The sequence below is a fragment of the Anopheles ziemanni genome, chromosome 2 (genome assembly GCF_943734765.1).
Source record: "Anopheles ziemanni chromosome 2, idAnoZiCoDA_A2_x.2, whole genome shotgun sequence".
Classification (NCBI taxonomy): domain Eukaryota; kingdom Metazoa; phylum Arthropoda; class Insecta; order Diptera; family Culicidae; genus Anopheles; species Anopheles ziemanni.
The window spans coordinates 46,263,665-46,281,870 of record NC_080705.1 but is presented as its reverse complement, the minus strand read 5'-3'; the positions used below and the strand labels follow the sequence as shown (position 1 = coordinate 46,281,870).

At 38.4% G+C, this 18,206-nt stretch overlaps 1 protein-coding gene across 1 annotated transcript in view; it reads right to left on the bottom strand.

Moving 5' to 3' along the window:
• LOC131282860 (xaa-Pro dipeptidase) overlaps positions 1–9,681 on the bottom strand; it is a 65,351-nt gene extending 55,670 nt beyond the window's left edge. Inside the window, exon 1 of the mRNA XM_058312404.1 lies at positions 9,479–9,681. Within this exon, the coding sequence (XP_058168387.1) occupies positions 9,479–9,670 (192 nt within the window). The 5' untranslated portion in view covers positions 9,671–9,681. The remainder of the gene's footprint in view (positions 1–9,478) is intronic.
• Between the last annotated feature and the right edge of the window lie 8,525 nt (positions 9,682–18,206).

The following is an 18,206-nucleotide window of genomic DNA, read 5'->3' as shown; positions in this document are numbered from 1 at the left end:
GCGGAGCCCCATGGATAGTTATCCAACCTTATCCCTGTCCAAGACCTTTTCCACATTATCATTATCACGTGCAAACATTATCACGCATACGGTAAACTATTAAAAAAAAGTCATGTGTATACACATATTATATATATATATATATATATATATAAACAATATTTTAAATTATTGAACCTTTTACGATATTATAATTTTGTATAAATTTACATGCCCTGAGCAATCAAATATTTGAATCCACGCGCACGGACGCTTAGAACCGAAATGCATGCTTTCATGGTTAAAACAATTGCCGAAAGCTTCGCCAAACGCTATGAGAGAAAAAATGGAGCAATATAGAAATGTGAGCGAAATGTAAACAAGCTAAGGAAAACAGTGTGATTGCACGATCCAGTGTTTTTATAAACAACTTAGCGCGCGCCACATGCAACTGTTCCGTAGCCTTACTGGTAGAGCGGCTACCACTAGAAACTTTTCACAAACCTGAAGTACCGTGTTTAAATATAGAATCACAGAACTCTACATCTAGAACTGGTAGAAAAACTGAACCCTACATAGCTTCCTCCTCTGAGTTTCTCTCCAAAGCGTGGTGCCGTGCGAAAGAGCGTGAGTAAGCGCGACCACGCTTTTTTTTCGCTCGCCAAACCGCTGCTCAAAACGAGCTCAAAACGTTCTCGCCGCCTTCTTCGAGCAGTAGTGCACGACCGCTATTCTGCCCCAAAAAACGCTCGGTTTGCGGATAGTGATCGCCTTGATTTTTTTAGAAAAATAAAGGAAAAATTTGACAATCGTTCCGGGTTTTGTTTATGTTTACAATTTGCCAGTTCTTTCCGAAAGCGTAAAAATGCCGTATTTATCCTGCTCAGCTGTTTTTTGCAAAAATAACGCAAGGTGAAAAAATGCGATATGAAGAAGACACTGTCGTTTTAACAAACACGTTTCGTGTAGCATTGTAGCAACAAAGTGTTAACATATGTGCCTTTGGACGACCACACCGCTTTACCCATCTCGTCCAACCAAATTTACTAGATGACTTTGCAATATATCGTAGATGGAACTGTGTCCTCAGTAAAGTTGTGGCTAATGAGGGCATAGTCTTAAAACCGTATCAACTGGCAGCTTGCTAACGCGTCGTTATCCTTTTGTTGGTAAACAAAACCAGGAACGATTGTCAAAAATTAATTTCAAAATGGCTGCCACGACCAGGCCTTTGAGTTCACCTCACGTATGCAGGCACGTATAAAAATTAAACGCAAAATTGTTCAAAAATACTTCAGAATAGCTTTAACACGTTGACTGCCAAGCGATTTTAGCATACTTTTATAGAACTATCTTTTTCAATAAAATTTGTTTATAACATTTATTAAATCGACGGTTTTTTAATGCTAAACAAAGACTTAGCTTCCCATAGAATTGATATTAAATATTACTGTAATGTTTATGTTGCATTTTCAATTATTTATGGGCCAAAAACTTGTTAGAACTAATGACAGCTGGTTATCAAAAATGATAGCCATGGCCGTCAACGTGTTAAAGCATACAAAAATAATAATGTTTATTGTTCATGGAGTTCTACAACGTATCATAACCACAATTACTTTTTTTATTCCATAGTTTTCGGCTTGACACAAACCCAGAAGCATTAGAGACAAAGCCAGATGAGTTAGAGACAAAATGAGATGAGTAAGAGGCAACAGTCGATAAGCTATTTCAATACCACATGCATTAGAGACAACAGTTGATGAGCTATTTCAATCATCGGTGGGTTAGAGCTGAACATAGGTGGCAAACCCTGTAATAATCTCAATTAACGGCTTGCGTTCTACCCCACTCTTCGGTTTACTTTACCACAAAAATTTAAATTACACGTGGTAAAAAGTGCTCTTAAACATGTTCATTTTAATGATATTCAAATATTTTAAACATCGTTTTGTGTTTTTTTTTTGGTACAAGACGAGAGGGTAAAAAATCGACCATCGATGATTTGGATTCTTTTCCTAAAATGGATTGCGATCCGGTTGACGACAAATGTCAGCTCATCCTGGTTTTTGGTCCCCGCATCCTAAAATCCGTACTTCTCCCCCCCCTCAACTCTATGATTAGAAATGCGAAGGTGTGCGTTGGTCGTTATCTTAAGGAGAGAGAGGGTGCGAATACTTCCTATTCATATTCTATCCTTTGCAACCATGCAACGCCAAACTATCCCCAATATGCTTACTGTGTCGTTATACGCGTATACGCACGTACTTACGTACGAAACCTATTTGAGATATGTGAGTGTGTTTCTTGTTGGAGCAACTACAGCATCATGTATTTGCGCATTCTGGTCATAGCAATCCCAGAGTGCAGGCGCAAGTACATTGAGCAGCAAGTGTTATGATTGTGCCATTAATACTGTTAAGGTAAGACAAAACTAATAAACTTAGGAAAATGATGGAAATCTAGGTCTAATAATTTAAATCAGTAACATTCTAACTTGTTTTACTTTTAGGAATGAAAAGCAAAGCTAAAGAATGCGTCGAATGATGCATGAGCTGGATCGCATATGCTAATAAGAATTGGATCGTTCTGGGACGGCAACTCCACTACAGAGGCCGGATCTCTACACTGGTAAGTCAGAAACCAGCATGAGCGTAAATATCCGAATAATAAATATCCGATGACTTAATTCTCAAAAAGCAAATGCTTTGATTTCACCGCAGCATTCTGCGGGTAGAAGAAAATATCACATTCATAGAATATACCATACACACACACCTACAAGAGAGCTAGTCTCACCCACACCACCAAACAAACCAATGCAAAGGTGTGCGGCAATACATGGGCGATCCGTCAAATTTTGACTTGCTCCCACTAGGCAAAAACCCCACTAGTCAATTTAGCCGTTACCATACAAGTTTTCCCACCTCCGATCCCTCTTGGCCCATACTTCGATCTTTGCACACAAGATATCGAGTATGCCATCTCTTTTTAGCGTGTAGCTCGTCATCGTCTGTCCCGCTCATCTGTATAAATCAACGTTCTGTTGGATCCAACCCGGGTGGTATAAACGTAACTTCCCGTGTTTGGACACAGCGATTCAAAAATGTGTCTGTTGTGCCTATCGCGAACGCAAGACTTCACCCAGCCAGCAATATCTGTCAAAAACATAGGCGAGGGCGAGTAGAAGGAAAATCCCCGCCGCAAGCGGACTGTCGATGTTTGAATGTGTGCATGGGACGGCGATGAATTCAGTGCAAGAGAAGCTTTCGATATGGGCATTACACGAGACGCCATATTTGCCCATCTTTGCGTTGTGAATTGTGATCGACTAAACATATTTCTGAGTAATTTCAATTTTAAATATGTGATTTAGTGTTCTTTTCGTGATCAGTAGTGTTATATATGTGAAACAGATGGAATAATGATATAACAGCCGCGTTTGCTGTTTTTTTTTTAAGGCAGCTGCCGGCTGCTGTTCTTTGGCGCTGTGCTGTCCCGGATGACTCTCAACCGCTGCAGCCGATAGAGAATGCATCGTCCGTATCACATATCCCAGCATTCTGGCGCTGTGCTGAGCAAGAGGCCTTTCAACAGATGCAGCCAAGAAGTCATACCCCGAATCATCCCGGCATTCTGACGCTGAGCTGATCCGGACGCAGAGCGGTACAGTCGATGGAAAAGGCATCTCCCAGATTTTACACGGAGACGGGATGGACATCTTAAGTGTAAACGTATTGTTACCGTAACGAATAGTAATATTGTAATTGTAATTGTTGTTATTTGAAATTCAATGTATATTTATTGAAATAAACGAATATGTGCATTGAAATTATGAATTTATTATTGGCATAAATTGAATAATAATAAAATAAAAAAATGGCTGCCTCTACTGCTTATGTGTGCGTGAAGCAGGTGTTTACATGTGTGCGTGCACCCATCGGCTTGGATTGACTGTCTTTCGTGCTTCCGTTAGACCCGATTGCGGACCGTCACCAAAAATTGACAGATGTTGCTGGCTGGGCAGTCCATATCGATCGGTATCACTTTATCTATCGGTAACGATATCTACTCGAATTAGCTACCGCGAACGTTCTTCCCATATCGATAGATAAAACATAATCAATCGATATGGCAAGCAGTTCTCAGGCTGTCAAACAGCCATTTGTTTACATATGGCTTAAATATTAATATGGATGACAATTGTCATCCAAACAGTTTGTTTATGTTTTATGAGCATTTTTTCGTTTCGTTCCAACAAGTTTTGTGTGATAATTAATAAAAAGTGATATTCAGCATGAATGCATTACTCTTCTTGTCGAGTGATGATAGTGAGGAAGAGGTTAATGCAGTGAATCTTGCGGTGCATCGAAGGACATTAAGGAGTAATCTGGACTTGTTTGAGATCTCCGATGAAGCGTGAGTAAGCTGTAATCTTTGAGGAAATGCATTCACTAATCCTACTTGTTGATATTCTTCAAAAGGTTTGAGTCCAATTTTCGTGTGTCGAAGGCATTGTTCACTGCAATACACAGTAAAATTGCATCAGGTATTTATTATTTATAATTTATTTTATTTTTGCGATACAAGTTCCAATCGGTTTTTGCTTACCGAAAACGAAAAGAATGGTGGGAGCATACTCTTTTGGACAATACATATTATTAAAAATATGTGAAAAAACAAAATCTGAAATTACATTTTAAAATAACCTGTTCACATTGCTAAAATTATTTAAAACTTCGTTTTAACTTCGTTTAGAATATTTCTTAGTATTGAACTATAACTTGAGTAAATTTACAGAACTGTTTTGTTTTTTGTTTTTCACATTGAAAATTATTTCATTTTTTAAATTAAATCAAAACACCAATATCATAAATGAACTTTTCATCTGCTAACGACTGGTCCATGGCAGTCGGTAGCCTACCGATCGATATAGCAAAACATTTTACGTTCGCGGTAGATATACCGATCGGTATCGCAACTGGCAGATGCCCATATCGACTATATATCGATCGGTTGTTTTAGCCGTTCGCGGTAGGTTAGTGAACCAAATGAACACATATCGATCGGTAAGAGATACCGATCGGTATGTCAAGCCTTTCCCGATAGGTATCTGTGTTAGTGGAACCGTGCGTGGAAAGAAAGCCAGTGAGCAAATGACAAGTTTGAGAAGCCGGATCAGTATCACAACAAGAAGAGAGTTGAACACACGCGAAAGCAAAGCTAATCGTGGTAATTGTTTTAGTTTCTGCGGATCTGTAATTTTTTTTTGGTGATTCCAGAACATTGTTATCTTCAGTTCAATAGAGACACTCAACTGTAAAAAGTAAGGAAAGCAGCATCTCAGGAAGCCGACAAAGCGACCGGGGAAACTACATCCGCGGCAGCAAAGTCGGAGTCGGAAGTTCCGACGCAATCGGTGGCGCCAATCCTGGCCTTGTTAAAAAGGGTAAACACAAGCATGCCGATATTAATTTCGTACCAGTTGCAGCGTAATGAAATCTCACTCCAGTTTTAGACAATTACAACCGAATCGACCCGCCGGATAGACGAGTGCTTGTTTGCGATGGCTTATTGTGTCCGGAAGTTTCATACACCCGAAACGATAAGCACTTCCCGTGAATTTTTCTACTTCCTAGAATATTATGCGTGAGTATTTGTAAAAAGTGTTTAAAACATTTTTTGAGTGTTAAATAAATATTTCATAATTTCTCCAATTTGAGCCTGACATTTTTATTTTGCGAAATCAAGCGAAAGAAACCATGTATCACTACTACATACATACATTCCATGGTTCGCACCAACACATGCATAGGTCTGAGCTGTACGTTCTCACTCACACACGCTCATAAGCCCGTGGCTCAAACTCCTAAAAACTCCTCAAAACTCCTCAATTTTGTATGGGCAAAATCGGGGTGACACAAAATTAGGAGTTAGCATGCAAGTTTTTGCCTAGTGGGACTTGCGCTCATTACGCTGCAACTGGTACGAAATGATTATCGGCATGCTTGTGCTTACCCTTTTTAACAAGGCCAGGACTGGCGACACCGATTGCGTCGGAACTTCCGACTCCCCCGGTGTACAAAAACTTGTATGCAATCACTGAACGCCATACATTAGAATTACTGAACGCCATATGCTTGAATTACTGAACGCCAAGCAATAGGAGTCTTTTTGATATATGGCGTTCAGTAATTCGAAAAATGAGAGGAAAGAACTCACTCTCCTTCTTTTATGGGTTACCCCTCCTCGTTTCTCCCTTCCCACATTTTTCCCCATACCCTCCGGGTCTACCAATGCCCACGAGGGAAATGTCATCCGAAAATGTAAACAACAACTATTTTGGAATTTACCTTTAGGTTATGTTACCGTTTTATTAATTTAATTTCTCTTTTTACACTTCACTGGCACTACTCCTAGGTCTACTTCTGGCAAAACCTGCAAAAGAAGAAAGACTATATCACTTATTATGTACAATTATGCACAATATAAAGATGGAATACTTATCTTCTTTCCATTGCCAGCATCAAGTGGAAGAGCGTTGACAATACTGAAGCACGATCGATTTTCATCTGCTTTACATGTTTAAATGAAAGCAAACACTTTATTAACCAATCTTATCTATTAACGAGCTTGGTTAGATTGAAAACACAACTATTTTTCACACTTATATTTTTACTGCACACGACGCACTCCAAGTGCTGCTGGCAGCTATCAACACTGAACTAGAGTTGGAACGTCGGAGCTGGATCGTATGTATTCATTTGCTCCATATAAGAAATTTTTCATTCCAACCGTAAATTAAGTTTTATTGGCTCCTCATATTGCATTATGAAGATTCATTGTGCTTAAAGATTGACCCACTCGTTGGTAAGTGGCAAGTGACTGGCATGCAGACAATTTGACGAAAGCTGTTCGCTCCGGAGCAATCATTTACCGGTAACAAATTGTTTGAAACCTTGTAATTACATAAGCTGTGAAATCATATAGCAACCTGAATACCAGCTCCTTGCTCACATGGGACAGGTAGACTAGCATTAACCACTTGCTAATTTCAGGCCTTACTGCGTACTTGCCTGAGCAATCAAGTTATCTAACCTACGCACGAGTCAACTATAAGCTATTCTAATATTCGTTTTGTCCGTGACTTAATCAGCAGCATAAAATAATGAATAAATGAATAAAGATTATGGTGTTATAATACCATTTTTTTTTATCTACGAAAGGACTCGCTCCTTTGCTGGATCGGATGCGAAGATGTCGTTCTTTTCTGGAGCTATCCCATCACTACACTGATTTGTTTATAGACAGCAGGAGTGCTGACGGCTACTATGGAAAAATACGATGGTCAAAAATAAATCTAATTGGTGAGCAAAAAACGTGTTTGCGAAGAAATAAACCATAAAAAAATATATTTGATTGCATACTATTTATTTGTAAGTGCGTCCGGTTGTATATATTAATCAATCGCACTAAAAATCGGTAGGAACATTGTAGAAAAATATCCGGAATAAAATTTTGACCAGATGTAAATCAAACCTTCCTACTGTGGCAAATGTAGTTAGGGTTCGAGGGGAGTGAGAGATATTTGAACCATGGATGCCATAGGGGGTGAAGCAGGAAGACGGTGGGTGAGCAGTTGTGTGCAAGCAGCAGTTTGTAGGGTAGGGTGGGTAAAACAGTCAGTGAAACGGGTGGAAATTGTGTGCAAGCACTCATTTTGTACCGCGGGGTCCGACTTTGCTGCCGCGGATGTAGTTTCCCCGGTCGCTTTGTCGGCTTCCTGAGATGCTGCTTTCCTTACTTTTTACAGTTGAGTGTCTCCATCGAACTGAAGATAACCATGTTCTGGAATCACTAAAAGAAATTACAGATCCGCAGAAACTAAAACAATTACCACGATTAGCTTTGCTTTCGCGTGTGTTCAACTCTCTTCTTGTTGTGATACTGATCCGGCTTCTCGAACTTGTCATTTGCTCACTGGTTTTCTTTCCACGCACGGTTCCACTAACACAGACACATTTTTTAATCGCTGTGTCCAAACACGGGAAGTTACGTTTATACCACCCGGGTTGGATCCAACAGAACGTTGATTTATACAGATGAGCGGGACAGACGATGACGAGCTACACGCTAAAAAGAGATGGCATACTCGATATCTTGTGTGCAAAGACCGAAGTATGGGCCAAGAGGGATCGGGGGTGGGAAAACTTGTATGGTAACGGCTAAATTGACTAGTGGGGGGTTGCTGGAACTACATGACAGCAGCAGAAAATTTGAATTTCTGTCAGCCGGGAAGGAACATTATTCCCCGCGGTACAAAATGAGTCTTGCACACAACTTCCACCCGTTTCACTGACTGTTTTACCCACCCTACCCCACAAACTGCTGCTTGCACACAACTGCTAGCTAATCTTCACCCACCGCCTTCCTGTTTCACCCCCTATGGTATCCATGGTTCAAATATCTCTCACTCCCCTCGAATCCGGTTCGAATCAATCGAAGGTTTGATTTACATCTGGTCAAAGTTTTATTCCGTATATATTTTGACAATGTTACTGGCGATTTTTAGTGCGATTGATTAATATATACAACCGGAAGCACTTATAAATAAATAGTATCCAATCAACAATCTTTGGTTATGGTTTATTTCATCGCAAACACGTTTTTTGCTCACCAATTAGATTTATTTTTGACCATCGTATATTTCCATAGTAGCCGTCAGCATTCCTGCTGTCTAAAGACAAACCAGTGTAGTGATGGGATAGCTCCAGAAAAGAATGTCATCTTCGCATCCGATCCAGCAAAGGAGCGAGTCCTTTCGTAGATAAAAAAAATATGGTATTATAACACCATAATCTTTATTCATTTATTCATTATTTTATGCTGCTGATTAAGTCACGGACAAAACGAATATTAGAATTATATTCGCTGCTCGATCAAATACTGCTTTGTATAGTTGACTCGTGCGTCGAAAAGATAACTTGATTGCAAGGGGAAGTACGCAGTAAAGCCTGAAATTGGCAATTGATTACTACTAGTCAACCTGTCCCGTGTGAGCAAGGAGCTGGTTAATTATGTGGCTATATTATTTCACAGCTTATGTAATTACAAGCTTTCAAACAATTTGTTACCGGTAAATGATTGATCCGGAGCAAACAGCTTTCGTCAAATTGTCTGAATGTCAGTCACTTGCCACTTACCAACGAGTCCAGGAGACCCGGAGGGTATGGGGAAAAATGTAAGAAGGGAGGAACGAGGAGGGGTAACCCATAACAGAAGGGGAGAGAGTGCCTTCCCCTCATTTTTCGAATTACTGAACGCCATATATCAAAAAGACTCCTATTGCTTGGCGTTCAGTGATTCAAGTATATGGCGTTCAGTAATTCTAATGTATGGCGTTCAGTGATTGCACGCAAGTTTTTGTACACCGGGGTTGTGCCGCTAAAAGGAGCATATTACCTCACATTACGTTAGTTTTGCCCACTATTTGACTTACCTGTCGAAAAACATAGTCTACGTCCGTGTCGTAATGACTAATGTTATCTCCTCCCTGCAGCAAAATGAATGGTTTGGACTGCTCGCCAAATTTGTTAACGCGCTGTAGTTCGTTGGTCACCTTTGCACGATTGTCACGGAACAACGCCATAGGGATAGCGTGAGTATTCAAACCCATCTGGAAGAACGCCATTCTTGTCTATCGATATCGTCCTTTTGAAAAAAGAATTAGACAAGTTTTGAAGAAAAAAACGATAAAAACAATTACAACAATATATGAAATAACATTCATATTTTCTTTATTTGCTTATAATTATATCTGCAGATAAAAAATAATCAATATTTTTAACAGTAGAATGCGTTGCGTTGGAATCTTGCCTGAATGCTTTTTAACGGTTAATTGAACGCTCTTTTTGACACGCTGTAACTTCTCCATTATTAAAGATTTTTCAAATCCGTAAACGGTTATGTTGTAGTATCCCAAGTAACATTTCCAAGACCTATTAGACTTTAACAAGTTTTATCAATGTTTTAACATGGGTGTACCAAGTCCAATTGGTTTTATAGAGGTTTCTCAGCAGGCAAAATAGTTTTAATATTTTTGACATCCTTAAAACCTTTTGAGGATAGCTATAAAATCGCTCATTAAGTCTAAAATCTTAGTAGACTTGAAGAGTCTGTAAATACGCTGTTAAGTCCTTCTTAAAACCTTCTCTTAAAACCAATCAGTGATTTTTGGTCTAGAAAAGGTTTTAAGGGATGGTTTTGACAACGTTCTGTAGAGTGGGCCCTCTTACACTTAAAACGGGTTTATGAAGGTTTTATCACAGCCTTTAAGATATTTTACTCTTAAGATGAGACTTAATGATGAGCATGAACAACATCGTAAGAACCATGATAAAACTTAAAATGTTACTTGGGATATTTGTTGGCTATCTTGTGGCTTTTTTTAATTTTTTGATGTACTACTTCATCATTCCGCTAGCTCAGTGGAAATCAAAAAATATCGAATTGAGACGTATTAACGGTTGAAGGTGGTGAGCCGATCAAGTCTTACTCAATTTGCAGTTCTTGATCCATGCGCTTCGGTGTTCTCCAAACTTTTGTTAACGCGGGCCGCATTGGGTGGAATAACCGTAGCGTTAGTCCACATTTACCCAAGGAGGAGAGGGTCTCGCGTGCCGTAGTTTGGAGATCCCTGCCGTATCATCCAAATTCCGAAAAAAATGTGTATGGCGTCGTCTGTAATCGCAAAATTATGACTTTAATTTTTAAATATTGCTCGACATACAGTAGATATCCGACATACGCTGTACTCGACATACGCGGATTCGGAGATACGCGGTTTGCAAAATTTGACAGTAGATTGGGTTTATTACATCTATTTAAATTCCTGAGATGTACAACCACACGAATAAATATGTAAAATACACATTTGCATAACTTATGTTTTTTATTTCGTTTATTGCAATTTACGTGCACATTTGAAGATGTTGAGGGAAAACAGCTAGAAGAAAACGACGGATCCGTCGCGAGACTGATTCTTCCAAGATTCCAAATGAGACCACGATAAGCACCTGCCCACAAAGTGCTGTCCGTGAGGCAGTTTTTGACCAAAAATGACATGACACCGATTTTTCCATCGTGGAGGAACAAATTCTGAACAAGATTGTTGATTTTTAGGACATTTTCGTCCGTTTTTGAAGTTGGGGGGCGCCCAGAACGAGGTTGGCCTCAGTTCCACTTGGCCATCTCACAAAACCGCCGAAAACACTAAAACCGTTACACTGAAAAAAAATCTCAAAGACTAGCGGATGCACTCACAGAAACTAAACTTTGCATACTGATCAAGAACATGTTAAGATTTAAAAAAAAAATATTGAACCCGATCCCCATTCCCCCCTTTTCTCCCTACAACCCGATTCCCGTTACTTTTGGGTTGTTTGAATACGCTTGCATTGCATTCATATTAAAGGACAATGTAAAATTTTGAATATTCTATGATACATGTACACAAGAGCTCGATCTCTTAACTCCTTGTATAAGCTATGTGTAAAGCAATATTCGAGATACGCGGAAATTCGAGATACGCGGATTTCTCTGGCCCCCATTATCCGCGTTAGTCGGATATCAACTGTACTAGATTTCCAGCGCACATTTTTATCCTGGATCTGAATACTTCTTCTCCATCTTGGCGTAACGACCTCTTGGTCATGCCTGCCCGTTAAGGGCTTACGAGACTTGTTTCCCTGTTGTACGTGGATAGTCAGTCCTCTCGTACAGGGGAGGGTCCGGTCTCGGTTGGGATTCGAACCCGCCGTCGAGGTGGTGAGCCCCGGCGCTCATGGGCCGATTTTCTAACCGGCGCTACCGCTCGGCTGTCGCGGACCCATGGATCTGAATAACACATCTACTACATATTTTAGTTTTTTTATGTATGGAGTTTTGAGTACACTAAAAACTCGACCAACACTGAATCGTCGGTTCTGAAACTTTCCACACATATAGTTTAAGCACTGCAGATGTTGTTGAAGTTTCGTTTGATCACTTTTTTGTGAAAAAATCATCTAAATTTTACAATTGAAACTCAGTTTCACTAACACAAACAAAACAAACACGTACGCATTCTACACTGCTTCACATAATAACAAAACATTGCAAAAATGTACAAAATATGTATTTTTGTTGCACAAAACAAACATTATCCACAGTTTTCAGTAGTTTTTTTAAAGAACCATAATTAATCGTAGGAATTTACGGGCTTTCATAAATATTATTCTAATTTATGGCTCATACACGGTACTAATGAAAATAAACATTAGCCCAAGTATGTATGATGGCTGACCACTACTGTAATGAAAGTGACAATACCAGATGTCAAGGTACATTCATTAAAATAGGTTTTTACAACACGGGGAAATTGAAGAAATATCTATTTTAAATATTACGGTAAAAGAGTAAATGAGGCCCCGGCCGCCATGTTTTCGATCGTGGCTACACCTCTTGTGGACGTTTAAACTGAATGTATGCAATTGGCGATACATTAATTCGTTAAATTCAACCTACGAGTATTTGAATCGTAGTGTGCCCACGGGCCCCCCTTATTTCTCAAAACTATAACAAACTCTCTTTTTCAGTAGACCTAGCGCAGTCCGCTCGCTGCGGGCGCGCCGCCGTTTCAAAATCATTTCTTCGGCTAAACTCATTGTTTCATGCTGTCCATCATGTGTGGTATAGTTTAGTTACTAGTAACAGTACACTAACTTAACATGTAAAAGTATATTAACCCGCATTCAACCTCCACTGCGTGATTAGTTTAAACCGTTATGTTCTTTTAAGCGAACCGTTAGCGATCAAATATTTGAAAAGTATGCATGCTTCGCGCTTTGCATAGCTTCAGGCGCTTAATGTGAACCAGTAGGAAGAGGAGAATCTAACCCGGGGCCTCATTTACTCTTTTACCAATTACTTATGGAAACTATCATATTAAAATAAAACTTTCGAGTACATGGTAAAAACTATAATTCTTTTCTCAAATCCTTCTTCGCCGAGCAACGCCGGGGCGACAAGCTAGTTTTGAATAAATAAATGCTGAAAAATCGACTTCGATCTTTTTCGCTTTACACCAAGCAAGCAGTACCTAAAAGCAGCATTTGAACGATTGATTACGGAAATTAGTCAAGTTGGTTTTCGGAACGGGTCGAATAGGAAAATCTGACATTTTTGTTTTTCTCGGGGTCCACACTACAGCGCGGCGTCCCGTCACGAAACGCGACGTCGCCTGACAGGCGGCCGAACTCCATACAAAAAAAATGTCGCACAAATCGCGCTAGTGTAGAAACAGCGAAAAACGCGACGTCCGGCTAGCTCTTCAGTTCCAGTTCGGCGCATCAGAGCGGATGGTTAGCAGTGTACGAGGTTCCTGAAAGGGTTAGCGGAAAAGTAAGGTTAACTTAGGCACGACCGCGTGGTGTCGCCGAGCTGGAGCTCAAGTCAGAGAAATCCTAGCCGACGCACATCTCGTGCTGTTTGAGTAATCAAGCGGATCCCGAGTTTCGTGCGATCTGACAAACGGAAGGAAATATTCCTTTCGTTACGGCGGGTGAACAGCCGCATTTTGATTGCGCACTAGCGGGGTTGGCTAGAAGTGCTCCTGGCCGCATGGTGGCAGTCAAAATGTGACGCCTACAGAAAATCTGAATCAAAGAAAATCAGAACACAGAAAATCAGGACATATGGCCTTTAGTAGCCAGTCCTTAAACAATAGAGGTCTATGTCTCCAGGTTAGCTTGCGAAGGCCCAGGAAGCTGGATTCAATAGCCGTACTGGAGTAAATCCTCGCCGAAGCGAAGAAGAAGAAGAAGAAGCGCTAGCTCTTGTCAAATGCCAATTCGAAACGTAAACAAACCGACTGCTGGAAAAAACGTAAACAATCCGAATCACAAACGCGAACAAGACGAGCAATATTCTTCACGAAACATCGGATTTTTCGTTGTACTACTTATTTTTAGGCTTCACAAATGTAATTAAGTTATCAAACTCCGTTTTAATTGATATTTTTACCAAAGTTTTATCGGGTGCCGAAACGTAAACAAACTGCTCTTCAACAAGTAGGAGATGATGTGGAAATATATACTTCCTACGGCGGGCCAAAATATCGTCGTTGTTTGTTTAAGTTTGTTTTCTCAGTGAATTTCAAATGTGGAAGCGCCAAACTAACTCAGGGTGCATAAAATACGTAGCTAAACAAATATCATGCATTACTACCTCAAAATTCAATAAAAAATTTTAGCCGAGTTTGCGCCCCAATGTGATACATATTTCCACATACTCGCCTACCTCTGTCGCGCTTGGCTTGCGCGATTGTTCTGTCGAAACTGGGCTACTTTTGAAACGGGACGTCGCGCTGCAGTGTGGACCCCGAGTTAGAGGTAACTTTGGATTTTGAGAAGTCTGTTTTTTTGTAAAAATATTTAACCGTTTTCGAGATTTTCAAATCGAAAATTGCGTTGCGGTCAAAATGACCACTGTTTGGATTTGAGTGTTAATCAAAACAGATAATTGAAAAGCGATTGAATTGATGTGTGTTATTATTTATTAACCTCAACCTGGAAGATTTGCAGCAGATTCATTTCGGATAGTAGAAAAAAGATGAAATTCTGTTTTAAAACACATCTTGGTTTTTAATTCCATGGGTATTTTTTATTTATACATGATTTTATTCACATCGTTTATTAATTATGATCGAATCGATTTTCTAAAATTTATTTCACTTTTTTACCTTACAGAATTCTGCAGGCTTAGTGCTAGTTGTCTATTTTATGCATTTCACCCATCAAGATTTTTAACACTCGTGATAGTTTGTGCAACTAGATCAGGTATTTAAACTAGCAGTCATCGAAGATTTTTTGAGGACCGCATGTATTTGTTGCAGCAATTCATTATTTTCAAAACATTTGTTTAATCATTAATAGTTCAGTATTTCAGCTTACCTATTTTGCTCCAAGTCGCAATTGCGTTAACTAGCTACCACTGAATTGATTTAGACATGCTTGCTGTGAAGTTTTGCTTTTTCTTGGCTTAAAAAATTACAGTAGAACCTCATTCATTAGCAAACAACGTGTTTGTTTTAAACTCATATATGAAATTGATTCATAATCCTTATAGCTCACGTGAAGTTGTGTTGAAATATTTAAGCTTTTTAATAAGTACTATATTCTTTATTCTTCCTCTTTTTTCGAAGAGTTATTCGACATGAATAGATGACATTTTGTGCTAAATAAAAACTAGACATTACATGTTGGCAGTGATATGTATAGAAATAGCGAACACGTAGCAAACAATTATGAAACGTAAATGAAAAAAATGTTGGAATCCCACAAATAAATGCTTTAAATGAAGTTGATCACCGCCAACTGTCAAATATAAAAAAGATAGATTTGTGCCAATGGAATCTGTATTTACGTATGTAGGACTATCGTGTAGGTTGCTTATTTTCTCAGTATTTTGATGACCGAATTCGGAAGCTGATTGCAATGCAATGCTGCTCAATACATACTCAATATTTCTGTTCCTGCACAGATAAGTATAAGCAATGAGGAGAGTAGCAGTGTGCTCAGGTTAAAACAAAACACTAAATTTCTGCATTCTTAGTTCAGTTTACCGTGTTAACATGCAAGCAAAAGACATTCAAATACAAATTTCAACCTTTCTTAGCTTACACGCGATTTTTTCCGTTCGATAATAATAATAGGTGAAATAGCATACGGATTTGTTTAGTTAACCATCGTTTAAAACGAGGATGAATTTGCGTGCATGTTAGATGTTGTCTTTATTATTAGGTACTTGTTTATTTTCGAATGAAAGAGCTTCTACTGTATGCCAATAATTGTGATGTAAATTGTAAAACAAAAGCAAAACTATTTCAACAACAAAATTGCCCTATTTACATAGATATATATTAGGAAATTATGTTTATATTTGCAATGCTATTTATGGACTGCGAACAATAATTATGAAAACGCCAATATATATTATCTTATATATCATCTTATTACAATAATATATATAATGATATATAATATATGTATATATAAATATACATATATTTAAACTAAATCACATAGAAACTTATTATTTGTTATGTAGAAATTATATATTTTTGAAAACTATATGATTATTAACATCGTAGAATTAATTATAAGGAAATGGTAGTCGCATCGGGAGACGAAAGAAAATTAATCCTAAAACGGATTTAAACTACAGCATAAAAGAATCTATATTCCATTGCGCCTTTTATGAAAATCATTCACATACATGCTTCATTCATTCATTAGTATTGATTTATTCTAATATATTTAGTTTTCTGATAGCTTCACTATGCCGTGAAATATTGTTCTTGTTTTCTTCACCTCTGAGATTCATCTTATAGACACATTTCTCGAGATACACAAAAACAGAAACCAAAAGTTTAAAATTGTAAATAAGCATCATAAAATGAACATTAGTGAAATCTGGAAAGTTTCTTTGAAGTTTCCATATGTTCATGTCGTTATATCGCAACTTGAATCATATCGCGTTTTTTGTGTAAACAGCGAGCGAAATCGGAACCAATTGAGTACAAAAAATCGAAGGCCCCCAAACAGATGAAAAAATAATCATTATCATTAATCATTATAAAACAATTTCACCGAAAAAATATTCCTTTCTTTTACTATTCATGTCAAACTCGAAATATTTCCCATAATGTATCATTTGCAAAATACAAATAATTAAAGAAAGTTGCCCCAGAATGTTTTGGTGCTTCCGAACATAATGTTCGCCTGGCGAATTAACTGGACTGTTAAAACAGAATGATGTACGAGTGAAAGAGGATCCGTTAGTGTAGTGCTTGCTTGTGTGGGATTTGCTGTCTTTGGCTGTTTTTTATTTGATCTTAAATTGATTTATGTCATGCACATCAATAGTTAATCCTTCAGTACTTTAGTTCTGAATAACCGCTTTATTCTTCTTTTTTGCGCGCAAAGTTAAATCCACCTGATTTGGGTGACCCCTCCACATTCAGAGACACAGTTTTGATAGCTATGACAGTAAAGACATATTAGTGCGGAATGCGAGTTCTAATTTATAGAAAATCATATGAACTGAATGTCAATGACAAAAACTTCAGCTCTCACACTCAGGAGTTCTAAATTATCACACTAACAAGGGACACAACCAGTATGAAATGGCCATATGTATAACATAATGAGTTATTGAAAACGAAAGGATAAAGTCGACAGAAAAGGAAGATTAGAGAAGAGCAGAATTTTCGCAAGTAAAACACCTCGATTTAAACCGGAATGATGCTGTTGGTAGGTAAAAGGTGTGCATGAGCTCCCCCCTGTAAGAGACGACTGACTACACCAACGGTAAAAATCTTGTAAGTCCCTAATGGAGCAGGCAAGTCCAAGACGGTTGTTGCGAGAAGTTGCCAAGAACAAAAAGAAGTGATGAAAAGAAGTTTAGCCAGTAGATTGAGCAAAATGGCGAATATGTTTTTGGACCGATGTGGATGACTTGTTGATGAAAAATACAAATCCATTCAACAACAACTATTATAAGGTTGGAGAATAAACCTCGCAACAATTATCCTGTCCTGGATACACACATCGATAATTAATCTTTTTTCATGCCTTCTTCTTTCATAGGTCTGTCAGTCTGTTTTTTATGGTTGATATTGGTTCATTATAGCTTAAATTGTTCGAAATGTCATTAAAATAGGTTTCAAAGGATCTCTTTCCGCTTGTTATTATACCCTTATTAGACGAGGACTTTAATTGTCATCTTTGTCTAGACGTTTATTTCCAAATAGGAGCTGACAGGGCGTATGACATAAAAATTCTGCCCACTCGTGTAATAACGCAAAGTTCTACCAAATGAGGTTTGAAGTTGTTTGGTTTGTTTTTATGTTTGAATTTACCGTATTTTTTAACTTAGAGTAACGAACAAAACGTGTTTCAACTTACAGAGCAAAAACATATTGCCACTTAAAACTTCTAGACCACAGCAAAAAGAAATCAGAATCCGGGTGTGAAAAGAGAAATATTTCTGTCAAACGCGATTCGACAGTTGAAGTTTGGCAAAGGTGACAGTTAAAGTTTTCGTTTTATAACGGCTTTAGACAATAATATATCTTCGATCAGTATAGAAATACTCATGCTTAGCACGGACTTGGGCCGGAAATTTCA